This window comes from Protobothrops mucrosquamatus, unplaced genomic scaffold, assembly GCF_001527695.2.
Source record: "Protobothrops mucrosquamatus isolate PMUCROS unplaced genomic scaffold, P.Mucros_1.0 scaffold_149, whole genome shotgun sequence".
NCBI classification, from domain to species: Eukaryota; Metazoa; Chordata; class Lepidosauria; order Squamata; family Viperidae; genus Protobothrops; species Protobothrops mucrosquamatus.
Genome location: NW_015386225.1, coordinates 1,255,318 through 1,273,307, shown reverse-complemented (window position 1 = coordinate 1,273,307; position 17,990 = coordinate 1,255,318). Strand labels below are relative to the sequence as shown.

The following is a 17,990-nucleotide window of genomic DNA, read 5'->3' as shown; positions in this document are numbered from 1 at the left end:
GTGACAGAAATTCCAGTTCTAATTGTTGTCATAACCTAAGGGTGATAGTTTTCTCTTAACAACAATAATTAGATATCTGGAATCTCAGTCATTGAGCAAAAGTATTATTGAGATGTCACAGGATTGCTCACGTGACTGCTTCACTCAACAATTTTAATCCTAGCACTCCCAGTTATGGTCATTAAGCAATTGTGTGAGTCATTAAGCGGATGAAGTCCCAGGTAAGGTGCTGTGGGGAGGGAAGCTCCTGGGAGGCTCTGCTCAGGACCCGAATATCCTACCAAAGCCCAAGCAGGATTTTCAGCCCCAGAGAGACAACTCACATGTGGCTTGCACCAGGCCTTCCAGGATCTCCCCAACCCGGAATGGGACAACTTGCCACAGCCAATTCGCCATGGCAATCTTGCCAGTCAATTTGCCACAGCCAACACACCATGGAATACCTCACCACGGCCAATTCACCGCGGGACAACTTGCCACAGGACAATTCAACAATGCAATTATTTAANGAGAGACAACTCACATGTGGCTTGCACCAGGCCTTCCAGGATCTCCCCAACCCGGAATGGGACAACTTGCCACAGCCAATTCGCCATGGCAATCTTGCCAGTCAATTTGCCACAGCCAACACACCATGGAATACCTCACCACGGCCAATTCACCGCGGGACAACTTGCCACAGGACAATTCAACAATGCAATTATTTAAAATCATTTAAACATTTTTTGAATTTTAGTCATTTGTCCCTCCTTTGGCAATCTTTCTTTAATGGTTTTATTCCACTATTTCTTCAATACTAGTGTAACTCTTGTCCTGCCGTGAGTTGTCCCGCAGCAAATTGGTCATGGCGAGTTGGCTGCGTGGAGTCATTGCTCTGCTCAGGATCCTACTTGGATTTTGGCTGGTTGAAAAAGCTGTGTTCTGAAGTGTGTAAGTTCCCTTCCATGAGCGGAAAGGAACTCCTTCAGTGGGGTGGATAGATTTAAGCTGCACTTCTGCACTTTTCTCAACTTTCCTCCATGCACAGAAGGAAACGCCTTCTGTGGGGTGCAGAGACGAAGCTTAATTCAGTTAATTAATTGAAATAAATAATTGTCTCACAAATATAAGTTAGGTTCAAACTTGGAATGTTAAACTTCCAAGTGGGTCTCATCTTGTCCGTTATTGTCAGCAGAATAATTCAGTATTAAGCTGCAATCTTTATTCACGTGAAGCTGGTGCAAAGGATTTGGAAGAGGTGCTTCGCAAAGCATACTGGCATGAGTGAGCAACCCCTCCTTGGAATCTTAAAAGTAACATTTTTGGGAAAACCTGTGCAGGTGTTTCACAAACTATCCCAGCTGCTTCTGCACAAATGCATGCACAGCTGCTTTGCTGTGTCTCAGGTGAAATGGTGTCTGTGTGCGTATGTACTAACATTTAGGTTTAAAAAAAATATTTTTGCACAAGATGACTTAATTTTATTTTGCACTTAAAATGAAGCTGCCATATTAATTTGTTAATATTTCCTTCCAATGGTATCCAATTACGATTAGCCAGTATACAGTCATAGATGATTATGTGAGAAATGATAAACAGATGATTCCAACAAGATACAAACTGAATACTGTATATTATTTCAAATATATATCAAGCACAGCCTGGCCTTTCAGTCGTGTATAAATCAAAATAAATTAGAGGATAACATTCAAAACCGAAGCCACAAGTCTTTCTTAAAAAAAGAATTATTGTTTATTCAGCGTTACACTCTTGATTCCTTGGCAACAGATAAATATAACATATATAAAACCCTATTGTTTCCCACCCCATTTAATCTTAACTAGGGCTATCTCCCTGCTATTTTAAAATAAATCTGATAACTTTGATTGCTGGTTAATGATATTTTGGAAGAGCAGGTTATATTCTCAGAACCTGTTATAAAATAAACTTCATTGCTGTCTTATACACTCAAACTGCAGATTCCTCATTACTGTTTTTTATACACTGCAGATTCCTAAGTCTGCGCTTTTAACTGTTAACTAAAATCATTGGATTTTTATCCCACTTTCTATATAAAAATGAAGATGGTATATATAATACTCCTCCCTCCTACTTTCCACACAACTACCACCCTGTGAGAGGTAAGTTGAGCTGAAAGAGAATGACCAGCCAAAAGCCATCCAATCATTTTCCTTTAAGAATTGGTTTTTTCCAGGCTAAAACTGAAATACATTGGAAAATGGGTGTTCCTATAAATAAAAAATAATGAAATACCCTTTACTGATAAAATACAATTTATAGCAAATAATAATTGAAAGGTTAGCTGTAGTAATCAAGTCAAGACTGACAAACGTTTTGCTTACATTAACTTTCATTCAAGGGACTTGACCCAGATTAAGAGTGGACAACCTTCATTTGGGGGAACATGCTGTAGACCAGGGGTGTCAAACTGCCAGCCCGTGGGCTAGACGCATCATGCAGAAGCCGCACCCACCCCATTGCCGGCAATGGCAAAACCATCCTGATACGTTGCGCGACGTCACGTGATGTTGCGAGTTTGACATGTCTGCTGTAGACCATAGTGAGTGGTACCACTTCAGACACCGGGGTGAGGCCAATGTTTACCATTGTTGTTTTTCACAGCTCGTGGATGGAATATTTGATTGTGTTATAAAGCTGTATTAAGCCCATTAAAAGGATTTCAGTACTGTACAATTTTTGTATGCATTTTCTAGCTCAAAATAGCAGGAAACTCTACTGCTGTTATCTGGCAATCATAGTTGAGAAGTGGTTCCAAGTGCTACAAGAAAAATATTGGCCATGCATGCAACTGGTTTTATAAACTGTAACTCATACAGATTATAATGATGTTAATCTATTTGCACTTGTTACAAGTTTACCCTGATGAACTGCTTTGTGTCAGACAATGATCTTGCTTAAGAATGCATTAATAATGAATGATGAACAAAGAAAGTATCAGTATTGATACAAGGAAAGCATAACAACTACATATATTTATTTGGTACACACAGATATCCTTCCTTCCTTCCTTCCTTCCTTCCTTCCTTCCTTCCTTCCTTCCTTCCTTCCTTCCTTCAAAACTCTGAGCAGACCTTTTCTTTAATACTTCTGAAAACTCATATAGACTGGCTCAGCCTATTATTAGTCCCTTAGAACAGAGGTCCCCAACCTTTTGGGCACCAGGGACTGGTTCTGTGGAGAGAGGGTTCTCCTCGGACCGGAGGTTGCGTGGTTTTGTGTGCTGCCTGCATCCCAAGGATGGGGCTTTGCTTGTTTGTGCGGACCAGTTGCTGGCATGCCACAGACCGGTACTGGTCCATGGACCAGGGGTTGGGGACCCCTGCCTTAGAATCCACTGCACTTAATACTGTAAGAATGAAATGCCCAGGTGGTGTTTTTTGTATGTATACACAAACAGAGGAATGTGAATTCAGCACCAGTCATACCAGTATTTTTTTTTTCCTATAACATTTTAAGAAGAGAAAACAAATTTGCTCCTTCACTTGTGGTAAGTAGTTCTTCCAGCAGCAGGCCACAAAGCTCAAAATCAGTGTCAGTGGAGGCAGCTTGTGGCCCACTTTTAGGCACAGATCTTTGTTCTCTGTAGTGATACAGATTATCTCTATAATAAGCAAGCTTTCCACATTATGATGCTTTCCTCATCTTGTTTCCTGCTTGCATTATCTTGTTATACTGCTTTTAGTTCTGAAGACTGATGGGATTCATTATCTCCAGACATGATAACGTCATCAATAAAATAGTTTCCTGAGTCTTGACTGATCTGTTCCAACTCTTTGTCAAATTTGAAGTCATCCAGATTAACTTTACTTGGAGGAGCAACATTGGAATTTATGACCATACATTTGTCTGTTTGCTCTTCTGCAATTGGCAAATAAAATCTGTTCAAATCTCTTTCTCCAATGCCCTGCAGTGGAACAAAATAAAGTGATGAGAAAAATGTAAACAGGTTTTTAAATAATTTAATAAAATTATCATAAAACCATAACCATAAAATTTTGCAGAATCTATTTATTATGCAAGTCACTATTAAAGGTTGTATAGAGATAGAATTAAGCTAATTCACTAAAATTGAAAATACTGCTTAAATTCTGAAAAGATTATTAACTCTTGAGCATCAGCCAGACCAGCCTAATTACTAGAATATACTTTAAAATCTAAATAATTGCACAAAAACTGACACCAAAATCAATGGTTGAACATGAATAGGAAAGAATTCAACAGAGTCTAAAGTCCTGCAATTTCATGGAGCTCTACAGTTTGCTGTCTTCACTTAGTCAGCAGTATAAAATAGACAGCAATATGAACAATCAATAAAGTGAAGAGAGATAAAATACAGACTGCTTTAGTAGCCAGTAGAATAGCTTCTGCTGTATGTCAAAGAGAGAGGGCATCTAGGTTCACAGCTGCAATAGTTAATTTGGCTATTTGGAGCATTTGAGAAAAGAATGGGGTACTCATGAGTTGCCAATTATAACCTCAAATGAATCAAAGTTCTCTGTCATTGTCCCTTCCCTACAGAACAGCATCCTCACAGAGATATGTACTGTATGTGCCCACTCCCAACAGAATTTTAAAAATTTCCACATGAACGTAGGCGATATTTCTAGCCTACTTTCCCACAATTATTTTCATTTAATTATTGAATTATTTTAAATAATACATTAAATTGTTGATAAATACCTCTATGTTCATTGGAGGTTTACATTTAGGGAAGAATGCATATTTTATATTTCTCCAAGCACAATACATAGCACCGATTAAAAGTATTATAAAAGTCATGACAAGAGAAATTAGGAGGATGACATCTGAAGATTTTCCTACAAGACAAAAAGAGAATCAAGCTAAATGGAGTGAAATTGGGTTGCACAAGAAAGCAAAGTGAATCTCTTCTCACTTGTAGCCTTGATGGCTTGTATCATGCAGGACAGAATTATATGTTTGCATAAATACACACTTAAAGGTGTTTTCCCTTCCCATTTTGTTCATTGTAGTTTGGATACAGAGTTCTAAAATCTTCCCCAATATACCTCCATTGTACCTAATTCAAAATTTTAGTCTTCTTACTATCAGGAGCAACTGATCCAAGAAACTCAATGGAATTACTCCCCCCCTGCCAGTAGAGGCCAGCAGAGTCTCATCCCCATGAAAATAACTCCTGTAACAAGCAATCATCACATAGAACAGAGGAAGGGTTTACATCAGAGTTCCTCAACCTTCTGGGTTGGCAGCCCGAAGGGAAAGGGAAGAGCAGAGAAATGTGTGTGCACGCGTGTGCGCATGCGCAAACAGACTGTGTATGACGGTGGTGCCAGCATCTGCACGCATGTGCCAGCGGACCACACGCACCCTTGGTGGTGCTGATGGCAGCGCTGTTGCCTGCACGCCTGCAAACAGGCTGCTAGCAACCGTGCGCATGTGCAAATGGGTCGCTAGCAACTGTGTGATGCTGGCGGTGGTGCTAGCACTCATGCGCATGTGCAAATGGGGTCACTAGCATGAGTGGGGGGTGCGCATACTCGCCAGCCATTCCCGCGGCCCACTGGCCAACAGGTCACGGCCCAGTATTGGGCTGTGGCCCACAGGTTTGAGACCCCTGCTTTACATTATATTTTTATGTAAATGTAATTTTATAATATCAATCCTACCAGCAGCAGTGTTTAGCTACTCACAGATTTTTATAACACTCAGCCTTTGGCCAATGTGTGAAAACACAAAAACAATAAAATAGAATAAAATATTATCCATCTTCCCAACACAATATAAAATAGCTTGAAATATATATATAAGAAACAAAGGCAGTTCCAGGTCTGAAAGCCCACCAGAATTAAATTTTCAATTCCTTCTGAAATATCAGTAACATAGGGGCCAAACACAATTCTAAAAAAGTATGGCAAAATACAGGTAGTCCTCGATTTACAATCAATTTTTAACAACCATTGAAATTCATGACAGACTAAAAAAAAATTACCTTTGACCTATCCCAGAATTATTTATGGCTTATTTTTGTGGAGAAATAAGGACATCCATATATAGTATATAGACTCTGAGAGTGCAATTTTGTCTCAATAAAAACTGCAAATAAAATGATTTTATGCATTCTAATAAATATGCAATTTAACATAAGATTGAAAATAGATTCTCATTGAATCTGCCATATTATGAAATACAATCCTTTTGAATCTTTTTCAAAATCATTCCAAAGAATCAGAGTTATATTGTTAAAAATCTGCTTTGAAGTCTGTGAATATTTTGAGGTTGCAGTTCTTTTAAAAGTTATGAATGTAATTTTACACTTTGAAACCCTAATATACCTAACAGGCTCAATATAAATACTAAAAATGCGAGCAGAGATATAAGATTATTCAAATCAAATGTTAACATACCTTTGGCTGTTTTAATGCAAGTTACATTGCTAAAAGCACTAGTTTTATTATATGTTTTAGTATATGCTTGCACTTTTAAGCAATATAATGTTGAGGAGGTCAGATTTGAGATTATAAACTGTGATGGTTTACGTCTGAGTTCTTTCTGCAAAAAAAGATGAAAGAGGGAATACATACCTGGATAAACCAGACCAACAAGTAAATCATAATAAATTCTGGGAAATATTTTATCATTGAAAGTAATATTTAGTACAATTGCAGAAATATGAGTCAGTCAATCTGAAGAATAGAAAAATACTGGCGACAACTGATTTGACTATCATTAGATACTATTTCCTAGTTAGCAGTATTTGGAATGACACATTTGTGTGAAGAAAGCACACTTGTGTGACAAAATTATACCTTCTATTTGAAGATACCGAACTGAAAAGACAAAATTGTATGATATTAAGGATTCATTGAGAGCAATTATACTTGCACGTATCTTGAAAATTATTTGAAAAATATGTGGAGAAAATACAGAAGCGCAAATAGAGCAGCTCTTAAACAGTACTACTACAAACAGTAGTTTGACAACTACTGTTGTGTGGGCTATTCAGTTGTCTAATGGAAATGTTATCCTGGAGAAAGTATGAGGGAATGCACTGCACTGTTGGCATGTCCTTAACAACCTGCAATTTGAATATATAACCATCTTCCAAAACAAAACCCATAAATATTTTGAAGGGGATTCCAATGACAGGATGTTCTGCAGAAGTGAACTATAAAATCTCAGTGAATGAGTTAGGACATATGTACACATTCACAACAAACAATTGTTTGTATTGGGCTCAATGTTGAAATAATTCAAGAGGAAGATAAAAGCTGCATTTTGCCAATTCTGTTAGTATGGTACACCAGTAATTTCTTCATCATCTTCCAAGTGGCCCAGTTGGGCGGCAAAAGCAGCAAAATTATCAGACATTTCATAGGTTTATAGAAGGCTTGAGGTAAAAGGTTTTGATACAAATATGTATTTGCTCTTGAACAATAAAAACGTTACCTCGATAGATGAAGTCCAGTACCAAACGTTGTAAGTCAAGTCATACTTATCACTCATTGGTTTGTTTTCAGACTCTCCAGGAGAAGCGATGAAGACATTTATTGAATCCTCAGTGGCATTGACTGAGACAGTTGGTGGGCCCATTTTATCTTTAAAATAATTTTATATTTATTAAACATTTAACACGCTTAATATTGGGGACCTAAAACTCTAAAACTAAAGCAAAATTTCTATTTCAAAATAGAAATTGATTTTTTTTAAATTACACTTTTTTTTAACAGCCTCTGCCTGTAGGATAGCCGTGTAATTCTAATTACATTCTTCTGAATATAACTAAATATTTGAGAGAGCAATCCCCAGTGAAATACTGCTACCACATTTCCATTCACTTCAGAGGGATTCTGATATTACAACACAACAGAGAAACCATTTTCAAACTGGGGTGGGTTGATATCCACTCAGTCTTATTGCCCTGCCTCGCCTTTGTGTCCAATTGAGTTGCTAGGTAGAGTGTAAGGCACGATATGATTTTCCTTTCCAAATGGAAATGAGAATCCAATCATTTTGTACGAGGGTTTTTAAGGGAATGGGCACTTCAGGCTCTGTAAGCTGTGTAAGCTTCCTAACCACATCCAACCACATTTTTTTTTAAAGAAATCAGAAAATGTCATCCATACTTATTGTGCTTACTAGGAGGAGCTCAAATAAGTTACTTAAGGCCATAGGCTCCCCATACTAGTTAATAAGAGTTTACACTTGTTTAAAAAAACCAGACTCTGCTATGATATAAAGTGTTCTGTGCTTTACAGTAAGCTTTCAAGAAGTGTTTCTATATGCATACACGAACACACACACGCATTACGTATAAGCTGCACTACAGAAATTTTGATGAATAATACCAAGTAGCTGTCTATTATTCATAAACAACAACAAAATGAATGTATGTAAGTAGGTGAAACTTACTTTGTTCTATAGGTTCAAATTTTAAGGTTTTAGACCAAGGTGACTTGTTACGACTATCTGCTGCCTGCACACGGAGATAGTAAATTCCATTGGAGTCAATGATAGATGAAAGATCACAAAATGTTCTTTGGATATTTTCACATTCAGATACATTTTCCCAGTCCTTTGAAATATCAGGAGAATAACGGACTATGTATCCACTATAGGAACAGAAAATTAATTGAATGCAATATACGTATCAGAACATTATATTCCAATTCTACTCAATTTGTCTGCCTTTGGCAGGAAAATAAGCAGTGAAATATGTTAAACTGTCACATGTGTAGACCATCTCTGTTATCAATTAAAGATCCCTCTACCCACCAATAATGTCACTTTATTGTCATTATTCTTATGGCCCTCAGCAGTGCATGTACATATACACACTCCTACAAATCTTTCAAACATTTCAGCACATACATATATGCGAAACTTCAAAACAAAATGGTAGAAATGAGATGCAATATGAAAACAAGAAATACGTAAGGATTCTTACGGAAGCAGCTGTACTATGAAGCTCACATTTCCATCATATAGATGATCCCAAGATAAGAAATGGTTCATATTCAAGCTATGAATTTGACAATTTTCAGGACGAGGTAGACCAATCCAAACTAAAAGGAGAGAAAAAAATAATTTCAAATAGTTTTAGAAAAAAATAGCAAGAATGGAGAGCTAAATAGAAGTCTCTAATCCAATTAAACAGGAAGCAAGAGTTGTGCTGGCCTCTTACATTAGAGTAAACCATATTAAATGCAGGTTCTCCAATACCGACAAATTCCTCTTTCTACAATCTTGCAGCAAACAAAGACCCCATCCCCTTTTCAGAATCTGTCATTTTTGCTAGATTTAGGCTTTACTAAACCTCTTCACTAGTTTTTGAGAAGAAAATAGATAAACAGTATACACTCTTCAATGGCCAATCTAGCTCCTATTTAAAACATACATTACTAGAGAACTGCCGAGTTTCTACTTTCTTGGCTTAATATAGTGGTGGCAAACCTATGACACGGGTGCCAGAGGTGGCACTCAGAGCCCTCTCTGTGGGCACGTGCGCCGTCGCCCCAGTCCTAGGCCTTCAGCTGGGTTTTATAAAACCTTTTCGCTTTAGGCCTCCGACGCCGTGTACAAAAAAAAGGTTCAATTAATCAGTCAATTTCAACTTCTCGCGGGGAAAAAAAAAGATCTAGCAAAGTTGGAATTGATTGATTGAACTTTTTAGTCCCACCCAGTCTGCCGTTACTACCGCAGCCATGCCCACCCAATGGGCTACACCCACCCGGCACCCAACGATGCATAAGTGAGTTTTAGGTTGCAGTTTGGGCACTCAGTCTCTAAAAGGTTCGCCATCACTGGCTTAATAAAACATACCACAGTTGCTAACTGTCCCTTTGTCAGGCCTAAAGGAACACTGCCTTAAGGTATCCACTTTGACAGTTTTATTAAAGAAATCTCCAAGAAAGATTGGTAGAAAGTGATAAGATAGTCAGACTAGCTCCTTTCCCATGTCTTGATTACAGTAAAATAGAGGGAAGACAATATGATTCTAAATGCCCTATTATTGTAAGTAAAAATCCATGATTTCCTTTAAAAAAAAGGTTTCAAGGGATTTCCATGCTTAAAATAAACGCATAGAAATACATACCTTTAGAAGTCTGTATACAGGGCGTGGGATTGTTAATAGAAATGCGATAATTCACAAGTGCTTTAACTGTCAAACAATATGTAGTTTCTGGTTCAAGATCATCTATGATTTCACCTGGAAAAATATATTGTGTTTTTTCCTAAAGAGAGACAATTGAATTTATTGTTAGAGTTATTATTGTAGTAATTATATTATTATATTGTAATACTACAACGTTGACAATTCTTGTTGCAAAAAGTTAAAATATGTTATTGGCTTACACACACACACACACACACATCTCAGCAAATATTAATCATATAAGAAACAAACATATTACCTTATAATGGGTTGCATTTTTCCAGATAGTTAGCTGATATTTTATCGTGTCTAGTTGCCACATTTTTTTTTTATCTGCCTCAGGATGTAAAATATTGATTTTTACATCTCCATATATTGATTCAAACCAAACTCCTGGAGGACCCACTTGAGCTATAGATGAAAATATCAGCAGAAAAGATTAATAGTAGTCACTCTGGAATATTTATGCATTGTACTAAATCAGGATAGAAGAGGGTGGGATAGCTATTGTCATTCATACTGGCATCAAGATGTACTATTTCCTAAATTGGATGTATGAATTTGTTTGTGTGATTAGACTCAAAAGGTCATTCGATTTGCTACTGTGTCCCATTCTTCCTCATCCCTGTCAGTATACTTGCCAGGGCTGCTCAGCTCAACTGCTAAGGTGGCAATAGAATCCCCCAAAGTGGTGTTCAGTGTCTACAACTTGCATTCCCTAGAACAGTGATGGCGAAACTTTTAGAGACCGAGTGCCCAAAAGCTGGCCCCGCCCCCGCTCCACCTCCTGCCCCACCCTCCATCCCCCACCCCACCTGCCTGCAGGGCCACTCACCGCCTCCAGGGCCTGCCGCAGATCACCCAGGCAGCCCAGCAGCGCTATGGTGGTCACGCCCTCTGCCCGCGCCCTGCAGCATCAACTGTGCACAATGGGGTGTGAGGGCAGAGTCTTGTCTACACTGCCTGGCTGCCATGTCCTTGGCTGAGCTGCTCCGTGTGGGCCACACTCAGGGGCGACTCTCCTTCAGGGGGGCTGCTGGAGAGGAGGGGGTCACGGGGAGGCGTGGCTGGGGCAACAGCACGTGTGCCCACGGAGAGGGCTCCGAGTGCCGCCTCTGGCACCCGTGCCACAGGTTCGCCACCACTGCCCTAGAACAACCCAGGAATTAATGATCACCAGGACAACCACAGACCTGCCTTTTAAATAACCATTCCCTTGGCTGTATCTCTTTGCCCTGTCTCCCAAGGTCATTCCTACAATACACTTACAATACCCTTTGGTGACCACTTAACTTCAGCAGCTGTATTGGTTGCTGGTTGGTTTGCAAGTGCTGTCAATTATCTTTAAGGCCCTATGTGGCTCTGGACTAGGTTATGTGTGGGATTGTTTTCTCCCATATTAATCTGCCTATCTAATCAGGTTCAATACGGTCCATACTCTCCAGATCCTGACTATACAAGAAATCCAACTGACAGAGTCTCAGTAACTGACATGTTGATTATTGCTCTCATACCTCAATTGCCTCCCCATGGAGATCCTGTTCTATTCTTTCCCATCCTGATTTCAAGAGTGCAATCAAGACCACTTTATGTCAACGAGCACAGGAAGAGAGCACGTTGCAACTGAAGATTTTAATTTGGTAGACACATTTGTGCATAATTCTGAATCTGTATCTGGGTTATTTTAGAGGTAGGTTCATTTTTTTTCCAGAGTTTTCTTACTCTATGATGTTTTTCATGAGAAGCATTAAAACAAAAACAAAGTAAGATGAAATGGTTTGTTTTCAGCATAGTGGAATGCCAAAGTGATTATGAATTAGTCCACAAATCATGGTTAAAAAAAGGCATGATGTAATGTGTGAATCCAACCATAGATACTATTTCCAGTTCAGCAGACTGAAACATATAATTAAAAACAAATAACAAATATTTATTGAAGCTTTTTTAATCAAAAATTTGCAACACCTTTGCTTAGAAACAGTACCTATATCTTGGTCCAAGCTGAGAACAGATACAGTCGGCATACCTTATTCCCTGTCCTCTTGCTCACCTGCTCCTCCACTTTTCAACAAATAGAATGATTCATTATGTTTAATAGTAACTAAAGAAATTAGGATGGGACTAAAGTCACTGACAGTGCCAAGCATCCTTGGCAAAAGCCAAGAATTATCACTGAGTTTCCACTGATTTAATTTCTACCCCAGCATATTAGTTAGCTTCATCTGGTTTTCCGTAAATTTCCTCTTTATGCCATGGAACAATTAAGAAATTAAAAAGCAGGTTAATTATTTAGAAGGCAGCAATAAAGACTTTAGAACCCAATGACCAAGAAGGGTCTAGGAAAAAAATAGGTTCAAGTGGTTAGTGTAGGCCCCAAATGAGAAAGACAGTTGGTAGAAAAAAGACAACTGCTTTGGAATATGGCACCTGGTAATCCTACTCAATGGTTGCCATTGTGGACAATCAGTCATTTCTTATCCACAAGGTGCAAAGAAAAAATGTATTTTTTTTTAAAAAAAGGGAATGATCAAAGTTGTTCTGTTTCGGATTTCAATCTCATTCGTTCCTAGGTGAAAGTAGCAATTTCCTCACAGCTGAATAGATAATGGCAGGCAAGGAAAGGAATGTAAATCAAAACAGAGTCTCTTGGAAAGCTTGCCTATGTAGTTTCACTTTCAGTATAACATACAAAAGGGAAGCCAAATCCATTGTGAAGTTCAGAGAGCTAAGGCAGGTTTGTCAGCCATTCTAAAAGTCAGCGTTCCAGAGACACCACAGCAAGAGATCTGACAGTTGTTTCCACACATGTGTCAGGGCTGCCTCTTCAATCAAGCTCCAGCCAGCTGCCTTTAATCAAGGGATTTACTCCCTTGCTTGGTGGAGTGTCTTTGCTCTATTCTTTGCTCTACTCACCAAGTCCAAGGGCTTGGGAGGTTGTCCACCATTATCTGACTGCTCTAGCTGGTCCAATGGTGCCTGTATTTGAACAGCCTTGGGTGATGCCTGGTTTGAGGGCCCCGAGGGTGTGACTCTACTGGTTCAGCTGGAGCAGCTTCTTCAGAGTCTTGAGTCCTGGGCCATGACAAAAGTAAGATGGGAGAAGGACTAGTTTGAACCACTATAAAAAGAGGAAGCTTGTTAGTTGTTAAAAAAAGTGCTAATTAAATGTGCTGACAACTAATATGGTGTTGTGAGAAGTATCAAAGACTAAAAAAAAATGCAGGTTCAAATTCTGTTCAGCTATTAAGGGCTGAGATAGTATGGGATCAGCCACATCTGATTGGGCAAGAGTTCCGTTTCCTATTGATAAAAGAGAGGACTTTTATGATTACATCACTGGAGGGTTCAATGGAAGGCTATCACTGAAAAGAGTATGCAGGACTACTCTTTCTGATCATAATACCATGTTCACACATCATGCTAAGTCATGGATTGTTTTAACCATGTTTTACTAAACAATATTCATAATTAATGTTGGTCTCCTTCACAAAGGATGTTAAAACAAATGTAATCCATAATGATTCTAGAAATCCCTCTAATTGTTCTATGGACTTCTGATACAAAAGTCCAAAATTTGCGGTGTAATTTCTTATTGTGAGGCAGTAAATATATGCAAATGGCAGAAGATCTCCTAACACTGTATTTTTAATAAAGCCAAAACATACAACATAACCCTGCCCCCAACTGTCTTTCAGAATGGAAAGACAGATACATTGCATGCGCTTTCAGATACATTGCATGCACAACAGAGTCCACCACTTCATAATCTTATTATATGTATTCCCCATGAAAAGTTAAATGTGATCCCAAGACCCGGACAGGATTCTTACTCCTGTTCTATATATTACTTATTTTCATATTTAAAATATAACTGCAAACTTTAATTGGAGAGCATGAAGTACTGCAGGCTTTATTCTGTAAATTCTCTAGCAGTGAAGTTAAAATCAAATAACAAGGGCCAAAACATACATTAGGAGGGTTCACCGTGATTGTACATTGGGAGATGGTCCTTCTGCCTCACTCTTCCTCTGATGTTGGCCCAAGAAGGAACAAATATGGATATTTCTAGCTATACTTTTAAGAAATTAAGAAAACAGCAATAGCACATTTCTTGCAGAAAGAGGAACTGTAATTTAGAAAGCAGAGTAGGCAGAAAGAAAGAGCCTGCTTCTTTTGCAACATTTATTATTTTTTAAATGAAAGATTGAGATATAATCACAGAGTTCTTGGGAAATGTTTGTATATCAAAGAGGAAGACAGTCTGGCATGCAAGGAAGTTGACTAATGCAAAATTGAAAAACAATATGTTGGAAAGAAAGTGTGTTTGCTAGTCTTAAAGAGATAGCGAGTGAGTAAAAAGGGAAGGGTTACCACCAGTAGTAAAAAGATAAGAAATGGGTATGAGAAAGGACTTGATACTTAAATCTGTCCAAAAGTAAGCTGTCTGATAAACAGATGAATGGGGGATAATGAGTAGTTTCCTAAGAAAACAGTATAATCTCCTATATTCCATTCTCTGTCCTCCTAAGAAAGATAAACAATTTTGACCCTCAAAGCATCTCTTAAAAATTCAAAAGTTCTACTGTATGGTGGAACAGGAAGAAAGGACAAACTTTTCTAATAATCCTTTGGTAACTCCAATAGAAACCAATGTTATGGCAACTTAAAGCCTGGTCATTATGAAGCAATAGAAAGGCAGTGGTACAGATGCTTTCAACTCAATTCAACTCCTAGTAACCCCATGGAAAACCATTTGGTGCCTCTGACAACAGTGCAAGAGAATTGCTATTGCCTTAATTTTTTAAAAGATTTCTCTGGGTTTTAATCAGAAACAAAAGGAAAAGGAATGTCTCAAATGCTTGTAAGAAAATGCGTTTTTATTATGTGAAGGCCCAACTTGTATTAGAAAATTCTTTTATCAGGAACATTACAAAACAAAACTGAAGGAGTTTTCCAGAATTCTTTAAACTTTCACACAATAAAATCTATTTTCTTACTGGCATTCTCCCATGGGAAGGGAAGTCATGTCTGGCCTCTTCTCCAACTACTAATGAGGTCGGATACTGCTTAGCTTCTAAATCACTAAGATACTGCTGTTGCCTGTTGAGACAAGTAAAACAAAAATGTACATTTAATTACCAACATTGTTTTCTAATGTGAGTAAACAAGGCAAAGATTCATACCTTCTGTATAAGGAGTAAATTCTAAAAAGGCATAGGGAGAGTGATTTTTCAGAGTGTCCACTCTTATAGTCGCATTATATGGTACAAAATAATCTTGAATTGTTGACGAGAGATCACATTCTGTGACGATTATATTCTGACACTGAGGAACAGCTGCCCAGATTTCAGACTCTCTGGAATAATTTGGGGGGGGGGGAAGCAAAAAGTCTTGTTGGACACATTTTCAAATAAAATGCTGGGAACCAATCATTCATGAAAAAAACCCAAAAGAAAGAATGTTATTACACCTACATTGGTCCTGGAGGCTAGCTTGTTTGCTTGTTTGTTTCCTTGTTTGCTTGCTTGCTTTATTTATTTATTAAACTTATATGGTGCCCATATCATCAGCAGAGATTCTAGGCAGCTTACAATCATTCAATGAAATGCCAGTATAAAACATTAAAACAATAAATAGTAACATTAGGTTTGAATTAAAACTGACAAATATAGAGAGGAAGGAACAAGATGCACATGGGAAGGGGATGGTGATGGGCTGGTTGCCAAAACAAAGCAATATTATGGTGTGCGCTTGAAAGGAGACCAGGAAGTCTGTAATTGGGGAGTTTATCTGGCAAGAACAAAGAATGCTTTTTCAGAGGGAATATGCATCTGTAAAACCTGTAACAATTCTGGGTGGTTAGAAAGCTGATAAAAGTAACAAAGAGGCATTTTGTAGACTCAGCTAAAAGTTAGGAATAGAGATGGCCTGGAGCAAATAAAATGTGTATTAAATAATTCCTGAAGCATTCATTAGCCAAGGCTTAGGAATAGGGATGGCTAGATACCAATAGAATAATTGTTAGATCATTATTAAAACGTTTATTAGGTGACATTATTTATGTATCCGGCCTTATCCCGCCTTTTGCTCTAGTGAAAATGTATAAAACTTTTCTTAATTCTGTGGTTTGAGGTTCCTTGACATTTTGGCTATGATCCCTTTTCTTGGAGCGCTTCAATAAAAGAAAAGAAAACCTGCACCGCGTGTCTGGTGATCTTCATCGGCCTCAGCACCAGGCTGAGACCCCAATTGGGGACAACAATGGGGTCCTATCTTAATCCATTAAATACTTCCAGAATCCCATATTGCTATTGGGGACTCAGGGCATTGGCAGAGCTAGGTTTTTAGGTCCTTTCAGAAGGCCAAAATGGCGGGTGCACATCTCACCACGGGGCGTGGGGGGGGGTGGGCACTGTATTCCGGCGGGCAGGAGCCACAGCAGAAAAGGCTCTTCTCCTTGGCTCTGCCAGCCAGAATTCCTTGATCAATGGAAAATTATGGAAATAACTCCTGTCCTTGCAATACTCTAGCTCAGTGTTTCTCAACCTTGACAATTTTAAGGCATGTGGACTTCAACTCCCAGAATTCCACAGCCAGCATTGCTGGCTGTGGAATTCTGGGAGTTGAAGTCCACATGCCTTAAAATTGTCAAGGTTGAGAAACACTGCTCTAGCTTGCCCCACACATAAAAAATATACCTTATTTTAAAAACCTGATAAGCCTGCCTTGAAAGCATCAAGAACACTTCTACACATGTACAGTGTTATTCATTACTATTCCTGCTTTAAAGGAACAGAACATTTATATGCTGCATCTTCCATGCATCTTCCTAATTTTAACCAAAATAGAATCCCATTCAAAAGTGTTGCAAAACAGGATAAAATGTATCCTTACCTCTGGTATCGTACTGAAAATGTTACATTGAGACCACATGGATTATCCCAATCCCACTTCAGTGTAATATTTGCATTAATAACGCTGATGGAAACATTTCGTGGGTGTTCCAGACATGTTAAACCTGTGAATATTTTAGAAAAGAACATAATAAAAGTTAAAAAAAGCAGGTTAAAATATTATGGGATTTCTCAATATAGACTGATAAAAGTCTTTGCTCCTAACACACCAGATATAACTGATTGAAAAGAAGAAACTGCAGATAAATATTAGGGAACAGTAGAATACAAGACAAAGAATTGGAGATCATGAAGTCTCAAGATCTAAAAAATGAAACTGGAAGATTATAGCATAAACCAGCAATGGTGGTCCCAGCGGTTACTGGCAGCAATGGATTCATACCAAAAAGCCTTGGAGTAAAAAACAAAATTGCCAGCTGTCAATTACAAAAAACTATGCTGCTTGAATCCACATATATATTTGAGAGGAGATCACTGTCAACTATTGCTATCTTCCCCACCTCAGATTCACCAACAGTAGCCAAACCTCCTACAGCTACCTTCAACCCTCTAGGCTCCCACCTCTAGTGATCTTAGAAAAAGATGTGTGAGGCCTATTTCATAGACAAAAAGAATGGAAAAGCACCAGACCTGGATGGAGTAACTCCTTCTTGCTAGAAACGCTGTGTTGAACAACTGGCCCCCATTTTCACCCGCATCTTTAATAAACACTAGTGATGTGCTATGTCCCTTCTTGCTTCAAATTTATTTATTTATTTATTTATTTTATTTTATTGAATTTTTACCCCGCCCTTCTCCTTACGGACTCAGGGCGGCTGACAGCCTGATAAAAAACAAATACAAAAAATACCCCAATACTATCGTTAAAAAACATAATTAAAATGAAATATTAGATTTGGCCTTTGATTAATTTAAAATTGGTT

The 17,990-nt window shown here is 38.3% G+C and overlaps 1 protein-coding gene across 1 annotated transcript in view; it reads right to left on the bottom strand.

Annotated features, from left to right (window-relative positions):
- Nucleotides 1-3,479: 3,479 nt before the first annotated feature.
- Nucleotides 3,480-17,990, bottom strand: part of IFNAR1 (interferon alpha and beta receptor subunit 1) — a 22,349-nt gene continuing 7,838 nt past the window's right edge. Inside the window, exons 2-11 of the mRNA XM_015819542.1 lie at nucleotides 17,048-17,171; nucleotides 15,337-15,509; nucleotides 10,413-10,564; nucleotides 10,094-10,232; nucleotides 8,945-9,062; nucleotides 8,410-8,609; nucleotides 7,447-7,595; nucleotides 6,405-6,549; nucleotides 4,702-4,838; nucleotides 3,480-3,925 (exon numbers count right to left, since the gene is read on the bottom strand). Coding sequence (XP_015675028.1) covers nucleotides 3,689-3,925; nucleotides 4,702-4,838; nucleotides 6,405-6,549; nucleotides 7,447-7,595; nucleotides 8,410-8,609; nucleotides 8,945-9,062; nucleotides 10,094-10,232; nucleotides 10,413-10,564; nucleotides 15,337-15,509; nucleotides 17,048-17,171 — 1,574 coding nt within the window. The 3' untranslated portion in view covers nucleotides 3,480-3,688. The remainder of the gene's footprint in view (nucleotides 3,926-4,701; nucleotides 4,839-6,404; nucleotides 6,550-7,446; nucleotides 7,596-8,409; nucleotides 8,610-8,944; nucleotides 9,063-10,093; nucleotides 10,233-10,412; nucleotides 10,565-15,336; nucleotides 15,510-17,047; nucleotides 17,172-17,990) is intronic.